An 18,777-nucleotide genomic window follows, 5' to 3' on the forward strand; every position below is an offset into this window, starting at 1 on the left:
GGGTCTGTTGCAACTTTTAATTCTTGTTGATATAACCTACTATTTTGTATGGGTTGGTTGCGACTTTCAATTCTTGTTGATATAACTTAATATTTTGTATGGGTTGGTTGTGTCTTTCCATTCATGTTGATATAACCTACTATTTTGTATGGGTTGGTTGTGACTTTCCATTCATGTTGATATAACCTACTATTTTGTATGGGTTGGTTGTGACTTTCCATTCATGTTGTTATAACCCAATATTTTGTATGGGTTGGTTGTGACTTTCCATTCATGTTGGTATGACCTACCCTTTTATATGGGTTGGTTGTGACTTTCCATTCATGTTGATATTAATCTACTATTTTGTATGGGTCTGTTGTGACTTTCCATTCATGTTGATATAACCTACTATTTTGTATGGGCTGGTTGTCTTTCCATTCATGTTGATATAACCTACTATTTTGTATGGGTTGGTTGTGACTTTCCATTCATGTTGATATAACCTAATATTTTATATGGGTTGGTTGTGACTTTCCATTCATGTTGATATAACCTACTATTTTGTATGGGTTGGTTGTGACTTTCCATTCATGTTGATATAACCTACTATTTTATATGGGTTGGTTGTGACTTTCCATTCATGTTGATATAACCTAATATTTTAAATGGGTTGGTTGTGACTTTCCATTCATGTTGGTATGACCTACCCTTTTGTATGGGTTGGTTGTGTTTTTCCATTCATGTTGGTATGACGTACCATTTTGTATGGGTTGGTTGTGACTTTCCATTCATGTTGATATAACCTACTATTTTGTATGGGTTGGATGTGACTTTCCATTCATGTTGGTATGACCTACCCTTTTGTATGGGTTGGTTGTGTTTTTCCATTCATGTTGGTATGACCTACCATTTTGTATGTGTATGTGTTTCCATTCGCGTTGTTGTCTTATTTCCTCTTGGTATAGACTTGTATATCAGCCTAGCAACGATGAATTCATATAACATAAAATATGTGATATCCACATCAATGCATAGATGATATTGAATAAATTCCCGTTTAATATTACATATATTTTTCAAATATTACTGATCATTGATGGTGTTCCACGAGTGTAAATTTCTCCAATTATATTTGTCAAAGTATAATATAACTAAATGATTACAATGTTAAGATCGTTAAAAAAGAGCTATTTCTCCTACTTAACAACATATGCATTTTCAAATACGACTGTTGAAAATAAGGATAAAATCCTAGCACATAACATAAGCTTTAATTTCCGCTGAATTACTGTTGAAGTATTTATTAAGTACATAAACAAGAATGATTACGTTATATGTAGCATAACACAACGACGGACTCTCCTGAGAAATTATTATGCAGCTGTTCATAATAAAAACAAATACTATTTTTTGTATCCAATAGTAACGTTTGTTTCATACAGGATTAAATTAAAACAGATACTAATAGTGAAACTATTTTTCTCATTGCAAAAATGTCCATAATGCAGATAGAATCTTGTACATCAGTTTATTATTATGTCATTAAATGTTTTGCTGAACTAAAATTTGTATCCGATCCCTCCTTGTAATATATAAAATCCAAATGAAAACGTATGTCATACAAATAAAATAGAACTTTCACTGATTTCATTTGCATTATGTGCGGCTTTGTTTTCGATTCCAGATTAATGTCTATTGTCAGAGAGCTTCAGAGTTATATTGAAGGAAATGACGATTATGCTGCCGTTTTTGGTCTGCGCAATCTTATTGACTTGGCTTTCTTACGATTTAGTTTTGCTATGTTTTTATCCGCATCAGTTAATGAGTCACGCCTCTGTGAATAGAAGCTTTTGCCCGGATGTGCAGCATTCCTACTGCGCGGTCTTTGTACGCGAGCTGTGCACGGTCGAGAAGACTGGTAGGGGTCCATACCCAGTTTTTCGAAATCCCTTATTACCTCAGCGTTGATTGGCGTATCGGGTCCTATATGTCTCATGTCCTTCGGTTTAATGCTGGCCGCCCCTCTAGAGTAGGTGATGTTCCCTGACTTTGGGCGACCTAACACAAGATTATTTGCGTTGATAAGTTTGCCAGTGTGTTTGCCCTGACACGACTTGCACCGCGACGCCAATGCTTTAGGGGCCGGTGGAGGTTTGTCATCGTCGACGTTACGAGTTTGACGCATGCGTTGTTCATATTTGTTATCTTTACAATTGCCTACACAAAACGGCTGTCTACACATATCACATATATCCGATTGCACGAGTTTCTCGGGGCAGTCACCAGAGCACGCTGGCTGTAAGCACCTATTGCAACAACGCTTGTCCTTAACTCCTCCTTTTGCACTTATGATGCGTTGTCGCTTTTTGTGTAGTTGCACGGAGCGTTTTTGCTCCCAGTCCTCCGTTTCCATCTGGAGTCTCTCCAGCTCCACCATTCGATCCATGATGTCTTCTGTAACGGTATCATTTGGTCGCTCTTTCGTCTGATCACGCCAACTCCACTTGAGTCTAGCAATCTGTCTAAAATCAAGATCTTTAAACGATTCTGGTAACACTTCCTCAAATTCATATGGCGGAATATCATTTTCGTCAACATCAAAGTCAAATTTTCGCCAACCTTTAGCGGAATCTGGGATAACAAAGGAATCCAGCTTTTCTGGTCTGAGATTAAGATCGGGAACGTCCCTGTTTCCGTCCACACTTGGTTCGTAATCGCTATCTTCGTCAGAGCTGCTACTACTACTACTAATGTCGTCCTCGGCGGAATGGGTACTGTCTATCCCACTCGTACTGACGTCATCATCCTTAGGACTTGTTGTCGATTTCTTGTTCTTATCGTCTAAGGATTCCTCCTCGAAGTGACCGCGATCCCCGTATCTAGGGGCGGTTTTGTAGGAGCTACCACTGATGAAGTTAGCTAACACGTTCGGGGTAAGGGTGTCGAAGTTTCCAGGGCGAACATCGGTAGGAGTGTCCGAGCGCCGGAACCCACTAGGAGGTCGGCTTGAACCGTTCGGGACCGATCTTGGACGGCATAGCCTGGAAGGGGACGGTCCTCTGGAGAGTATTGGCCTGAAAAAAAGAAAAATAACTTTAGTGAATTAAAGAGAACATAGTAAGAATAAGACATATACTGTAGTTCGAGCAGTTTTTTTTTACGAAAAAGAGGCAGTTCAAATTTATATTCTTAAGCTGGCATGCAATTCGTGTCAAGATGAGGTTTACGTTAACAAAATAATAGAATGAGATATCTTCCAAATATCCCCACCATATATCTACATTTTTAGATAGAAGATTTTATTGTGGTTAGGTAACATAATTTCGCATGAATGGATTACCTATACATATATAACAATATCGAACGAGGGTATTTCATATTTTATCGAATACGTATATTGATTTGTTCCTGTTCAAAGCACGTATTGACTAAACGCCTCTTCGAAGTATGTTTGAAGTACATGTGAACATGTGGCTGTTACAATGTCTATGTAAAAGTCACAGCAGTGATTGCTTCATTTTACTATAAATTATCCGCTGATACTAGATAATCTGAACGAGATATTAGTGTGATATACAGGTATCTAAAATATCATTATTGCCGTACTAGATAGCTAACAACCTGCTTTGTTGGCTCTTCCAATATATCTAATATTTGTATTCATGTTGTAAGCTCATATAATTGTTTTTCAAATATCAATTTCCTGTCCTAGTCATCCAAATCAGCTTTGATCTTCTATGGTACTGATGCTGTTTGCAAGAATGATACTTAATACTCATGTGAAGCCCAAAGATAATTATACCAATCAATCACGAACACAGATTGGCGTGTCTGATCGATCGGCGTTACGTAACGGCCCACAGAACTGTCTAGAGCAAGCAATGGATGGAATATGTCACACAAATAACATACAACATTAATTTCATATATGAATATTTCATGTTTGATACCATACAGGCAATTAACTATCGATTATTACAAACATCGATACACATGATTTAAGCCAAGATGATATTAAAAAAAATACTAATATATAATTATATAGTAAAGTGAGCTTATATATAGTGATATTGTAAAGAGTATTTATATATAATTATATAGCGAAGTGTATTTATATATAATTATATTGTAAAGTGTATTTATATATAATTATATAGTAAAGTGTATTTATGTATAATTATATTGTAAAGTGTATTTATATATAATTATATAGTAAAGTGTATTTATATATAATTATATTGTAAAGAGTAATTATATATAATTATATTGTAAAGAGTATTTATATATAATTATATTGTAAAGTGTATTTCTATATAATTATATTGTAAAGTGTATTTATATAATCACAGTATAGCGTGACATGAGTATAATCAATTATTACAAACATCGTCAGGTCAACGAGGGCACTCAAACTCAACAATAAAGAGTCCAAAAACACAATATTGATTTTCTAGAATGATGGAAACGCCCCAAGGTAGGATTTACGTGCCTTTTAGTCAAAGCGATATGCATTTTACAACACATACGATGCCAATCGACAGAGACACCTGACATATCCTTGTATGGACACATTCTCATGCTAGATAACGTTACTCCTCAGTCGATTTCTTGGTAGAAGATTAAATGCACACAAGACAGCATGGGTTGTAGATCTATAATAGATGTTCGTGTCATATACTCACAGTGTGCTATAACATGCAGATAATGCATGCATTAACGACGTATATCTATAGTTTAAGATAAAGTACAGTAGCTAGAAACCCAGCGAAAATCTGCGAGATATGGCCACACAATATCCTGAACCAAAGAGACATTAATGCACAAAAATGTGAACTAGAAAAAGTCCTCCGATAACACCCAGCATAACCTAAGTGTTATTTTCCCTTATTTAGCAAGTTCTGTTCCTAACCATATACTACTTACTGAGTATACAGTATCTCACTAACAACTTCCCAACTAGTTAGTTGTCTAACTAAATATCAAGCTGAGACAATTCCTGGCAACATACATTTTACCACGGATATAGTGATTTTACTCCCGGCAAAAATTTCTTATCAACATCGATTTCGGATATAACGAAATTCCATTTATAACAAAATGATTTTGCGGTTGCGATTATATGGTATTTATCCAATTTAAACAAGAGTACTTAGTATCTATAAAACGTTAACAAGGTTACATGGTACCTATAAAACTTCGATATGAGAACATGATACCTATAAAACGTTAACAAGGATACATGATATCTATAAATCGTTAACAAGGGTACACGGTATCTATAAAACGTTAACAAGGATACATGGTATCTATAAAACGTTAACAAGGATACATGATATCTATAAAACGTTAACAAGGGTACACGGTATCTATAAAACGTTAACAAGGGTACATGGTATCTATAAAACGTTAACAAGGGTACATGATATCTATAAAACGTTAACAAGGGTACACGGTATCTATAAAACGTTTACAAGGATACATGATATCTATAAAACGTTAACAAGGGTACACGGTATCTATAAAACGTTTACAAGGGTACATGGTATCTATAAAACGTTAACAAGGATACATGATATCTATAAAACGTTAACAAGGGTACATGATATATATAAAACGTTAACAAGGGTACATGATATCTATAAAACGTTAGCAAGGGTACACGGTATCTATAAAACGTTAACAAGGGTACATGGTATCTATAAAACGTTAACAAGGATACATAGTATCTATAAAACGTTAACAAGGGTGCATGGTATCTATAAAACGTTACCAAGGGTACATGGTATCTATAAAACGTTAACAAGGGTACATAGTATCTATAAAACGTTAACAAGGGTACATTGTATCTATACAACGTTAGCAAGGGTACATGGTACCTATAAAACGTTAACAAGGGTACATGTGGATCATTGATCATAAAATATCTAAATATGAACACTTCAGTATCACTGTTTGTTTCATGTATTCTCACTGATTGTTTCATGTATTCTTATGGTTTGCGCCTTAATAATGTATTTCAAAGACTATGTCATAATTTTTCCTCTGATTTGAACAATATTTCGTTATAACGTGTTTGGCCAAGTGGTTTCTCTGGTACACTGGCCTTCGTTACAAACGTGTTTAACAAGTAGCCTGATTTTAAACACCCATGGTCTTTCTAACCACGTGATTAGTAGACTAATGTGGTTTTATAAAGTTTCACTAATAGTTAAAAAAAAAGAACAATGTAATATTACGTTATTGTTAAACACGTCGAAACGAATAGTTTTAATGTCCATTACTGTAATATAAGGATGAATGACCCTGATCACAAAACCAGACACTAATAAAATACTAGACTATACCTGAACGCAACTCGTTAAAATACACATCAACCGTTACATGTATGGTATTAAAGAATGTGAATTCATTTTCTCACGAATAAAACATGTGTTAATTTCCGCAACCAAATTACATTATTACATTGGCAACTGCCTACACGTTTTTGAAAGGAGATAGTTTTAATTAAACTTAGACATATAACACAAGACTTTACACCTGTACACTCCTCACCTGGTGATAAAAGCAAGCTCTACTGGATGTCTCCGTTCAGTTTCCCTGTCATAGGACCAACGCGATACTCATCATTTACATATCACTTACAGTATATACATTTTTTGTACCTTGTCAACCCCAGCATTGATACATGAGAATCTGTATAAGTGGTTATATAAACATAACATACGCTAAATATGCATGAAAATATGAGACTAAATTTTCATGTCAAAACCTAACTGATTTTAACAGCCATTAAGTTTCGAATAAAATTTCAAAATTTTCGTTAATTTTCCATTTTAATAGGTCATTTGAAACAAAAGAATGAATTCATCTACTGCATGCTTACAAGTTGGGATGGAAAATCTACATCAACTGAAAGCTTATCGTTGGATCTATCTGAATGTTCCATGCATGGGCCAATTAATAAATCAATATCAAAATACTAATTGTTTTCTTTATTTAGACATAGATAATCAATTATTATCAATAATTTACACCCCACTATTTTAAATCGTACAGTGTCGTTCTCAAAAAGAAGCCGAGAGTCTCTCTCTCAATATCGTTATTTATGATGCACTGAAAACAACTGAAGTTGAACTTTTGGCTCACGGTAGTAGTGACATTTTATCATTAAACATTAATATTCTACTGAGCATTGTAATGCGTTTGATACTAGAACATGAATACCTTAACCAGACGTAAAATAGTTAAACATTATAATCTAGCCTCGAAATTCTATATATTGGTACACCCTCCTGACCATTTGAATTCTGTTCTGGCCGAAAGTCTACATATTGGTACTCCCTGTTGACTATTAGAATCTAGAATCTACATATCAGAATCGCCCTGTTGAATTGTGGTTAACGCGACAAAATATAATGTGGAAAGCTAACCAAACTACAGGATGCATTGTCAATATCATAATCACAATACTACACCTGGAACGATCTTAAACCTATCTATATCAAAATTAAAAATTAGGTAACGATACTATCAGGTAAGTTTGAAATCTGGTATTTTCATAATCATAACAAAATAAAAAAAATTGTTTTCGGATTGAAAAATAATACAAAATATTGCACACAACTATTCCCTTTTCTATGGATATTGCTACTATTGTAATGTTTAAGTGAGGGGCATGATATATACATTTACATAGTTTTGTAAGTATGTGTCACAATCACAATAAAAATGAAAGTCATATTCGATATTTATATTTCAGCATACCTGTATGTCTATACCAGATATGGCGACTCACCTTTCAGGTGCTTGGCAGGTGACTGGTTTACATCTGAAGAAGGATGTGTCGGTGTCCGAGGACTTGAGAGGGGTCCAGTCTTTTGGCTTGAATGCTCTAAGACTGGCGGCCAGCTGGCTGCGATAGATATTAGTGTTTGTGTCCGCGTACTGTTGTTGTTGCTGCGCTAACTGGTTCTGTATGCTTTGGATCTGCTGCTGCTGATGATACAGTTTCTGAAATGCATCAATGGCGAACACGTGGTCATTAAGTATCTCTTTAATGAGAACAAATGATCCATTAATGGCGCAGGCACATGCAATATGCAACGCAACCCGGTAATTAGAGGAGAGGCTGGTCGGACATTTTAGGAATACCTGTCACTAAAACTGTGTCACATTTAGCAAACGTGACCGCCTGTACAAATATGTACATATTATAAATCCCGCAGAAACATAATGTTTGAGTCTGTACATAACTATCAGTGATTTATAACACTGTGAACATAGTGAAATAATTCAACCCAAATAGAAACAGCAGTGATAAGCTAACATCCAGTCTGTTGTTCCTGTGTTCTCGTCTTCCATTTGTTAAGGCATTGTAAATATCCAATTAATTATCCTATCTTATTCAGGCCGACTTTCACAAGACAAACAGTGTATTGTTCTACTGCCACGCGTAGAAACATACACATAATTACATCTTACACTGATACATAGGAAAATCACTGGTAAATCACAGACATAATTTGCTGTGTACCCGTTTCCATAGAAATGAAGTACGACGCACGATATCCGTTGCTAGGCGAGACATACCGAGTGAGCAAGACCATTTCTAAATGATTAATTGCAATGGAGTGATTCGTGTACACGTTACACATCGATATTATGGATCGATTGATCTTGTTAGAACGCATCAATTATCGTATTTTAAATTACAGGAAGTGGCGTATGAATCGATGTCAAATCCTTTTGTTATGGTAGAGGACAGTAAATTTGTTGTCGTTAATGACTGTGAGGGCAGGATTCGTTCCAGACAATAGGTCTGGACAAATCGAAGACATTAGTATCCTCCTCTAGGAAATTGTTATTATAATCATGGAATTATTTATCAAGTTTATCAAGCAGAACATGTATTAATCACAATATGATCTATAATGACCAATTATTTAGTTATTGAGAATGTGCATGTGTCTAACGTACATAAGCCTATAAGGACTACATATTCTATCATTTGACAGTAGCCCTATAAGGACTACATATTCTATCATTTGACAGTGGCTCTATAAGGACTACATATTCTATCATTTGACAGTGGCCCTATAAGGACTACATATTCTATCATTTGACAGTGGCCCTATAAGGACTACATATTATATCATTTGACAGTGGCCCTATAAGGACTACATATTCTATCATTTGACAGTGGCTCTATAAGGACTACATATTCTATCATTTGACAGTGGCCCTATAAGGACTACATATTCTATCATTTGACAGTGGCCCTATAAGGACTACATATTCTATCATTTGACAGTGGCTCTATAAGGACTACATATTCTATCATTTGACAGTGGCCCTATAAGGACTACATATTCTATCATTTGACAGTGGCCCTATAAGGACTACATATTCTATCATTTGACAGTGGCCCTATAAGGACTACATATTCTATCATTTGACAGTGGCCCTATATGTACTACATATTCTTTATTTGACAGTGACCCTATAAGGACTTAACATTCTAATATTTGAATGTGACATGTAAAGACTACATAGTCTATCACTTGATAGTGACCCTACAATGACTACATATTCTTTTATTTGACAGTGATGCTATAATAACTATATATTTTATTATTTAACAGTGACTCTATAACGACTATATATTCTATTATTGGACAGTGACCATATAAGGACTCCATACCCCCAATATCCCCAATACCCAATACACAATATAGGGTCTAGTTATTCCATTCACGGTAGATTCTTGTTTTATTATTACAGAATTTTTGGAGAAGCGGAATAGCACATTAGACACAGTTGATAGTATTGTTTAAAGATGGATGATGCTTGGGTGTAGAATAGACGATAGATAAAACGTTGTTTCTGAGAAGCTGTTTTGACCTTGAATGTTAAGATAAAGATTATTCAAGGCTGACTAGACGGTCATTTAAGGACACGTTATATGAATGGCTATTTTGATCTACTTGGCCCTTATCGACCAACCAGGTTTATCTCTCATAAATGTTGACCGAATGTTTAAAGTCTAAGGGTTTCGTCTAGATATCTTTCTCACTCCATTGATATCTACCTCACAAAATAGTCGTTAACACAGGTAAGGTTACACGGCATTGCTTAAACAGGACATCCAGTCTGAAACCCAGTCTTGTCACAAGCGAAGATACAGGCGCCTGCTGGAACAGGGTACCAATCTAGGCCAGAAACCAACCACAAGAGACCCCGAGGTAAGTCACACAATGTTTTTATACGGTGCCAATGCGATAATTGGTGTGTGTTAGTGTGTTATACAAAGCTAGGTAATCAAACCGCTCGTGATTTATAGTAAATTTCAATGCATCAGTTATCAACATGATCCGTTAATTATGTAGACAAGGTTTCAAACGAAATTGGTTTAAACATTGCGTATCAAATTAAATTGTCATGTCAAATATATACAATTTAAATTATCGAACTTGATCCAATCTCGGTTCATTCTGCATTACCGTATGAATAAGGACTGGTATCCTATATCTTATTTATTGCTCTAGCAATAGCAGTTGGGCACATAAGTAGAAATGTATATATATATATATATATGCACAGAATGATATTTGATATACCTGTACACCGTAAAGTTCAATAGCTACATGCTTACCACGCATAACGGCAATGTAATTGAAATTTGATCTCTTTTTATATATGAAACTTAAAGAGAATAAGACTAGTAAGACTAGAAATATTGGATATTTTATATTAGCAAGTAAAATCAGAAGAAAAACATAGATGTAGCATTTGTTTCTATGAGATTTCGTAGTTAGTTCTTTGTTAAGCTGACAAATCTTAGTAAAGTTATTACCTAATATGCTTTATCTGTAATGCTCTGGAAAGTCTGGTTAACTTAATGTTGCAACATGTATTATTTGGATGCACTATGATTATGGCTTTACTATCAAGAAAATAATTCATAATTCACTGCCTAGGTCAGACAACTATATTTCTAATCAATAAGAAACTATCTGGAATATTTCATAAATGTTTCATTCAATGAAAATTTTCCGAAATTCAATTAATGTTGAACACATAACTCGTCTGCAAACGTTGCTAGTTTTAATAAAAAGAACATCATTTTGGATACGAAGATTGGTATCAAAGCTTACAGAATGGCGCCGAAATAAGTTCTACTTTAATGGCAAGTATCTGAAGTGTTTTCTTCCTGTTTTCTATATTACAAATAAATCCCACTACATATTTCAGTATAAAAAGGAATTTCTAGCAGAAGAAATATCAGCAGCATAATATGATATATAGCATGAAAACGCTGATGTCTTTCAGCTTATAACCTAACGTCTAATTCTACAAGAATTTGACCGTTCAACACCTTAGCATAGCAGACTGAAGACATGGCGGCTGTTATAGGCTACTGGAAACTGGAGAAGAATGACGAACGCTGGGACGAGTACATGAAGACTATCGGTTCGTATAATATTTAGGGTTAATAGTAAAGAGTTATATCTAATTGATAATAGTAGCAAGTCAGTAAGAGATGTACATCAAAGAGCAATGGTCCTCCACACAGGGACGTAAATCTAGAAAATAGAAAATGCAGGGTAGATTTACCATTTCCCATCCCATTACATTGTATACTGGTAATTCCCTATAAATAGGACAGTATTCCGTGGCTATGAGTATGTAACGATGATCAGGATACAATGTACATTGATTCATATTTTGATGCAAGTGTTTCTCGAGTGCCGGGTTTCCCATTGTGAGTTCAGTGCACGTGTTTCTCAATATTTTTTGACCACTTTGTCAGTAATTTGTTTTTGTTATATTTCTTTGACTAGTATAATGATACTAGTTCAGACACATATCGATAGAATATATTTAAATTAAATCTGAACTGAAATTAATGGCCAAGTTGCACATGGAAAACATATTCCAGAAAATATGATATTCATATCAGGAATAGTATCAGATTACATTGTAACCAAGAGGAATATACCACACATATATGTGTTTATTTAATGTCTCCTGAAATTCACCGAATGTAAATTCCATGGCATTATATGATATGAAATCGCTGTTTGTCAAACGACAGCTTCAGCAAATTACGCAAAACCTATAGCCCCATAGCTCAAAAACTTAAAATTCAAAACAAATAAACATAATTTGTAGTAGCTTAGCACAATCAAATTCTGATGATGGACATTTACAATCAATTGGCAGTAAAACAAACACTTGTTACAACATAAGAAGACGTCTGGGTTACATAACATATGACTTGATATAATTTGTGCAGCTTCGGGTTTGTAAAGCTTGCTAGTGACTCTGCTTGATATTGTATACTTTAGAATCGTAACCGTACCCTTACCTTTAAAAGTACTGAATTGGATTACGACGGTAATACAGGAGAATGATTATACCTGTATATATAAATATATAAGAATATACATTATATATATATATATCAATTCATCCCGATAGTAAAATAAAAACTAGAGTCGTTGAACTTTGATTAACACAACGGACATGTTATATACCAGGTTGATAAAAATAGAAACTTCCTTTCTTACCGGTTTCTATAACTTATTGAATAATGTATACTTTTTTCATTATGAAAAAAATACAATCAAGATGAAATTGTCTTGATAACGTGAAATGACTGATTTTATGGTTCGGATTTGTTTGATCTTTTGCAAAGTCTCGCACGTATCATTCTGAATATTTCATCACTAGTTGATATTTATAGCCAGCCTCCGTAACAACTTTTTCCACCAGCGTGGACTGCGCCAAATGATTTAATTATTACCCCGCTAACAACATCATGATATCCGTTAATATTCTACTATAGTGATAGAGCATAACGTATTATATATCAGACAAGACCAGAATAAAACTGTATTCTAAAGCCCACATATTCACCCTTAAGAATAATACATCTAAAATGAACTTTTAAAATTAAATTTTGAACAAAGACAAAACTGTCCTGTTCAAGTTCAAGTTCAGTGTTCTTTTTTGTGTTTATCGTTACTGTTCGTTCTTTTGTTCTAAATGTACTCTGGATTTGTAGGGGTCAACTTCGTGCTTCGTAAAGTGGGAAATACCCTTACAAGCTATGAAGAGATAGTGCAAGATGGTGAAAAGTGGGAAATTCACATGACGTCCACATTTAAAAACAATCATCTGTCGTTTAAAATTGGAGAAGAGTTTGATGAAGTAACGCCCGACGGAAGAAACTGTAAGGTAAATGTCACTTTTATATATTTCTCACAAACTTTTTGAGGCACGTGCCGACAAATTTCACGTTGGATAATATACATTTGTTTGGATATACGGACCTCATATATAAGTCTACCTATCATTGATATGGTTTACAAAGTGATTTGTAATTTAACAACATAAACATAGGCATATAACAAATCAAAATGTTGATATTTGGAATAAGTCTAAAATGTGTATGGCTTCTATTATGAGTAAAAATACAATGCAGTTCGTTTGTCTGTGTGTGAGAGTAGAAATGTACCTGTATTCTATACGAATAGCCAGGTTTGTGTTTAGCGTCGAAGATAACGTCCCCACTATATATCATACCGATGTGACAGTTTGTGACCCTAGTTACATCCTGTGTGTACCTATCTATTATTGTATCATTGAAGGTGTACTTCCTGTGTTGATACTGTAACTATGATCTACCAAGTGTTTATTACAATATCTACTCTAATAATCCTAATAAACAATCCAACACTGGGTTTCTCAGTGTCGGTAGCACCTACCTGCATGCCAGCTCTTGATCCTGATTAATAATGGCACTGGTTTAAAAATATACATACGTAGATAATGATCTTTAAAATTATCCGATGTAAAAAAAAACGAATGTTTCAAAACCAACTCGATTCATCTCTCTAAGGAATCAGTAGACAAAACCAAATTTGGACACTTAAATTTTTAACATATGTAGTTACTAATATATTTCTTAGTTTGGAAATATGCTATTATGAATATGAACTTCACATAACTTAATAATATTTAATGATTTTGACAACTCACACAATATCCATTTCCTAATTTTGAAATCTATAAAGATGTATATATGTATATATCTAAGTCATTGTAAGGTATCATTTTTATACAATGTTCTAATTAATACAATATTTTTAGATTAATTTTCGGGTAATTAACTGCTAACCGTTCTAGTGTAAACTATTGTAAACCTATTATTAATTTACAACGCTTAAAACATTGTTATCGTTACGTATTTATATTATATATTGTAAAGTATTGTATAACATCGTTTTAAACCCTTACCTTACATCTCCTCCTTCCTAATACCTATTTGTTAAAGTCAATATAATAGTCTCCCATAGATGCTAGTCAGACGGATCCGTCGATGGTTCCCAATACTTTGAAATAAAATTTCTCTCGCATGAGAACACTTATAACATGATAAAAACTTACAGCCACTTATGTATGGCACTTAACCCTTAGATGAAAATATGAATATATTTAAATTAAAACATTAGGAATAATTACTAAATAAAACCATCAAATCGAACAGAATGGTAGCAAAATAATCTAAATTGGACAATTTCAATATCTAAAATAAGCAGACTAGAGCATTTTAAAGCGGCGCATTAGGTTGACAATGCAAGACACCGCAATGATTAAACTCTTTCATGATGATTGAGGTGTTTAACAATCGTATGATATATGGTAACTTTTATCACATCAACAGGATTCAGCCTGTGAAAGTGAGTTCAAACAAAGGTAGACGTATGTTGTATACAACATTTTATGGTTTTGTAGTATTCTGTCGCCCTGCAATCGGATATACGTTAAACATTATATATACATGTTGTATGGATTATAAATAGGCTTGTGACTAAATAAGGACAACATTAATACTTATAAAAAGATAACGTCTTCGACATCAAATACATTAAGAGTAAATGTTAATTAGCTTAATTATAACTAAAGTGAAGTTTGATATACACTTTAATAATGCCCAACTGAAGTAAGAATGACTAGTGGTTACGATAACAGCCCAATGAGAACATTTGGTATTGTTTCAGTCAACGTTCATGATCGAAGATGATGCTCTTGTTCACTACCAGAAAGGAATTAAAGCCGGTGACGTCAACTCGAAAGTAACGAGGGCAAAAGTGGATGAGGATACCATGACAGTTGTAAGGTTTTTTTTAAACGACGGCAAATTTATGTTTAGATACGAAAGACTACTGAAAGACTAACTACTCTTTAATGTAGGTGATTGAGGGGGGGGGGGGGGGGGGGGGGGGGGGGGGGGGGGGGGGGGATGAATTATATATTCTGAAACTGATTTTGAAGATTTCATATCGGTCCAATTAACTATGGCTTTATTAAAAAAGAGCATACATTATCCGAAAACCTTGATTTTAAGACCGGGGTAATTGTTCGTGGTCGATTGTGGTTATTATGTTTTCCACACAAAAATACGGCATAATACAGATTATGATTTCGCCTCTTGTATTTTTCAAAAATAATTTAAACAACAATAACAATATCATGACTATTATCGGTTTGGATTAGGGAAACATAAAATAAAACTCAATGAAAAAAATCCTTATCATACTTAGAAGGTAAAGGGAGTCTTTTTTATACTTGTGTCTAAGTAGCATTGTTCACATATATCCCATTGTAAATACAAAGGTGCTCATTTAGTTTGCTTTGTCATACATTCTTGGCAAGCTAATAAAAATTCCACATGGATGAGTACCACTCCAAGATCGCGGACAAGCATGCCTGATTAATCCTATCCAATCAAGTAACAACTACCTGTACTACGGTAAAAACTCACGGACAGTCTTCCAAATGGCTGATCCGTCTTTTCGTATTACACCGTTACCTGCCCTTGTGAGCAAGTATTTATTGTTACGTCATTTGTGTATTTGTAACGTCATTTACGACGTAATTTTCTCACGCATATTAATGACGTAACAAATGATACCTACACACAAGAGCCAATATCTGATTTACGAAAATAAGTAATATCATTTTGCAATATTGTACATCAGTAGAAATTGATAAAATTTACAAATAGATTTTTAGCTTATAATTCATAAAAATATCATCAGCATCTGTATTTGTAAAGGAACGACGAGAAGAATTGTTTTCCCAATGACAATCAATACACATGTATATGAGATATCCTTGTTTATTTCATGAAAACGGTTTACGTATCCAATGTGTATAACAGTCTAATTTTCTAATGCTATGGTTACCTTCGCAGACATTTATTGCCGAGGGAAAGAACGTTACATCTATGCGAACATACAAGAAGCATCCCAAACCGTGAAACGGAAAAAAACGACAAGAATCGTTAGAAAGAAGATACTGTCGTGTCGCCAGAATTGACGAAGATGATAATAAACTACTTACCATGTGTTTGTAAAAAGTTTGAGCGGAAGTGTGTGAATTCATAAATGAAGGTTTTAAAACTTTTCTATATGAAGCTCGGAGTCCATGAGTGTAACCAACCATGGCTTGTGTTAACTGTAGTGAAGAGGTGCCAAAATGCCGACAGACAAATGTGAGATGTGTGTGATACCCGTGCTGAGTCACTGTTGATTGCATTCAATTACTGATTATGATATAATTAACGTTGGACGTGAAAGAACGTGTGATTACACGGTGTATGTTAAACATTAGGACTGGGAAATTTCACAACTTGAATAATCAAAACATTTAACTTTATAGTTCAAGTATTTTTACTAGAGTTAAAGAAGTACAATTCCAAGTAGGCATTTAAGACTTCACTAGAATAACAAAGGGGGATTGGATTTTCCGGACAGTTCAGTTCATAAAACTTATCTATGTAGATTCTGGGGGAAAAGGATATTGGTTTGTTTTTTGATGAATACAAATAAATAACAGTCAGAAATGTGAAAATATAAGTTGTTCTTTAAAAAAAAACCTCAAAAGTGTCAATGCTTTATCATCGCAAACCACTGCATTTCATTTAGAACACTTACGAAATATTTCCCCCAAATAACCCTCTAAATTAATATTCTAATACACGCACCTGTTTTATTTTGTAGTCCAATTAAATATTGAAATACGGATATTGTTACCCAACATCACCTATATTTCAAATCATTCCGATCAGTGTATGCCCTTTGTTTATATATCATTGCTAAAACTCCTAACTAAATGACATCGTTCTGATGGCCATTGTGGTGCAGTCCTCGTACCTAGAGTTGGTACACATGTATTTCTCTGTTCAATGTGACGCACTGTCAATATGGGTTCGACGTGTACATGTATTTGCATAGATTAATTATGGTTAGGTGTCATTGTTCCCTAATCTGATAATGAAGGATTTGTTTTGTATTTTCAACACAAAAACAATTATTTAAATAGTGTTACATATATATATACGTTATCGTCTTCAAGGGATTTGTGATCCACTGTTCGTATTCTATCGCAAATTTAAATCAATATCGACATAAAGAGACGATTATTCTCCGAAATCTAATTATGTTTAACAGAAGGGTTCGCTAAAATATATATTAACTTTGTCGATATTGTTTTTTACTTCGATTTGTCGTTATGTGTTTGATATTCAAAGAGCGTAAGGAGTTTGATATGACGTCTCCGAAATAAGCTATCTACTCGAAGTCTATAAATAGAACGTTTCAAAATGAATATCTTGATAAATGACGGCAATTTTGTAACCGATATTTGTGTTACCATCTATGTGTGTAGTATATATAAAACTTGCCAACCCAGTTACATTATAGCGATATTACTACATGACACCACAGGGACATCACTTAAATAACACCACAGGAATATGACTAAGATAACACTACATGTATATCACTTACATGACACCGCAGGGATATGACTTAAATGACACCACATGGATATCACTTAAATGACACCACATGGCTATAACTTAAATGACACCACATGGATATTACTTAAATGACACCACAGGAATATCACTTGAAAAACATCAAAGGGATATAACTTAAATGACACCACAGTGATATCACCAAAATATCAAAATCGTTTGTAAGAGTTTATTAGTTGACGTTTTGTCAAAAAAGTATTTAACCATGGCAACGAGTCTGATGCACGAACACCACTAAATACTGACACCGATTTCCCAAGAACATTTTGATACAATAATTGCAGTTATGATGAATATAATTGAAGTGATGGAATTAAACATTTCAAAACAAATTTTATGCATTCTAATGCTTAGAATGAACTAGAATCAACTAGAAGCTGGCGCGTTTGTAATACATGCCTTTCGAACGAGTCAAGTCCATATATATGTCATTATGTTTCTTTTTTTCTCTAAGTATATATCATATACATACCGGACCTTTAATGAGTTCTTCATTTTATATCCCATTTTATAAAAAGGAATCTTTGAAGTGGGTTTTTTTTTTTTTTTTTTTTTGGCGAATTCTTGACGAGTTTCATAGAATCCCATATGCAATGAAAAAAAACCCTTATGATTCTTATCATCACACAACTCAGAAAACGTACATTTTGACAGGTTTTAAACTTAAACCGCGGGGGGCAAAATCAAACGGAGACAGCCCATATTTGCGCCATGTAAAATCTATGACGTTCCGCTTTTGTCCATACCATGACGTCATATTCGGTTCTAAAGGCGCAGCCAATGAAATATGCCCGTAGGTATAGTGTTTAGTAACATATACGCAAAAATATTACACAAGCGAATTCACTGCATAACAGGCCGATTAAGTGATAAAATAGTACATTATATGTATTTATAAGCAAACAGTA

At 34.2% G+C, this 18,777-nt stretch overlaps 2 protein-coding genes across 13 annotated transcripts in view; one reads left to right on the forward strand and one right to left on the reverse strand.

Annotated features, from left to right (window-relative positions):
* Window positions 1-1,493: 1,493 nt before the first annotated feature.
* LOC117337042 overlaps window positions 1,494-18,777 on the reverse strand; it is a 52,156-nt gene continuing 34,872 nt past the window's right edge. For 10 of the 11 annotated variants that reach the window (XM_033897800.1, XM_033897797.1, XM_033897801.1 and 7 more), the window contains 3 exons: window positions 7,778-7,992; window positions 6,535-6,579; window positions 1,494-3,056 (listed from right to left, as the gene is read on the reverse strand). In XM_033897800.1, the coding sequence (XP_033753691.1) occupies window positions 1,718-3,056; window positions 6,535-6,579; window positions 7,778-7,992 (1,599 nt within the window). In that variant the 3' untranslated portion in view covers window positions 1,494-1,717. The remainder of the gene's footprint in view (window positions 3,057-6,534; window positions 6,580-7,777; window positions 7,993-18,777) is intronic. The other variant, XM_033897798.1, reaches the window with a different exon arrangement.
* LOC117337043 (fatty acid-binding protein, brain-like) lies at window positions 10,047-16,896 on the forward strand. Of its 2 annotated transcripts, none has more exons than XM_033897811.1 (5): window positions 10,047-10,223; window positions 11,362-11,451; window positions 13,049-13,221; window positions 15,048-15,161; window positions 16,244-16,896. In XM_033897811.1, the coding sequence occupies exons 2-5, from the start codon at window positions 11,379-11,381 to the stop codon at window positions 16,307-16,309; spliced, it is 426 nt and encodes a 141-aa protein (XP_033753702.1). In that variant the 5' UTR covers window positions 10,047-10,223; window positions 11,362-11,378; the 3' UTR covers window positions 16,310-16,896. The 2 variants fall into 2 exon arrangements, with proteins under 2 accessions (XP_033753702.1, XP_033753701.1); XM_033897810.1 differs by having other exon boundaries at window positions 10,048-10,223; window positions 11,311-11,451.

The sequence above is a fragment of the Pecten maximus genome, chromosome 11 (genome assembly GCF_902652985.1).
Source record: "Pecten maximus chromosome 11, xPecMax1.1, whole genome shotgun sequence".
NCBI classification, from domain to species: domain Eukaryota; kingdom Metazoa; phylum Mollusca; class Bivalvia; order Pectinida; family Pectinidae; genus Pecten; species Pecten maximus.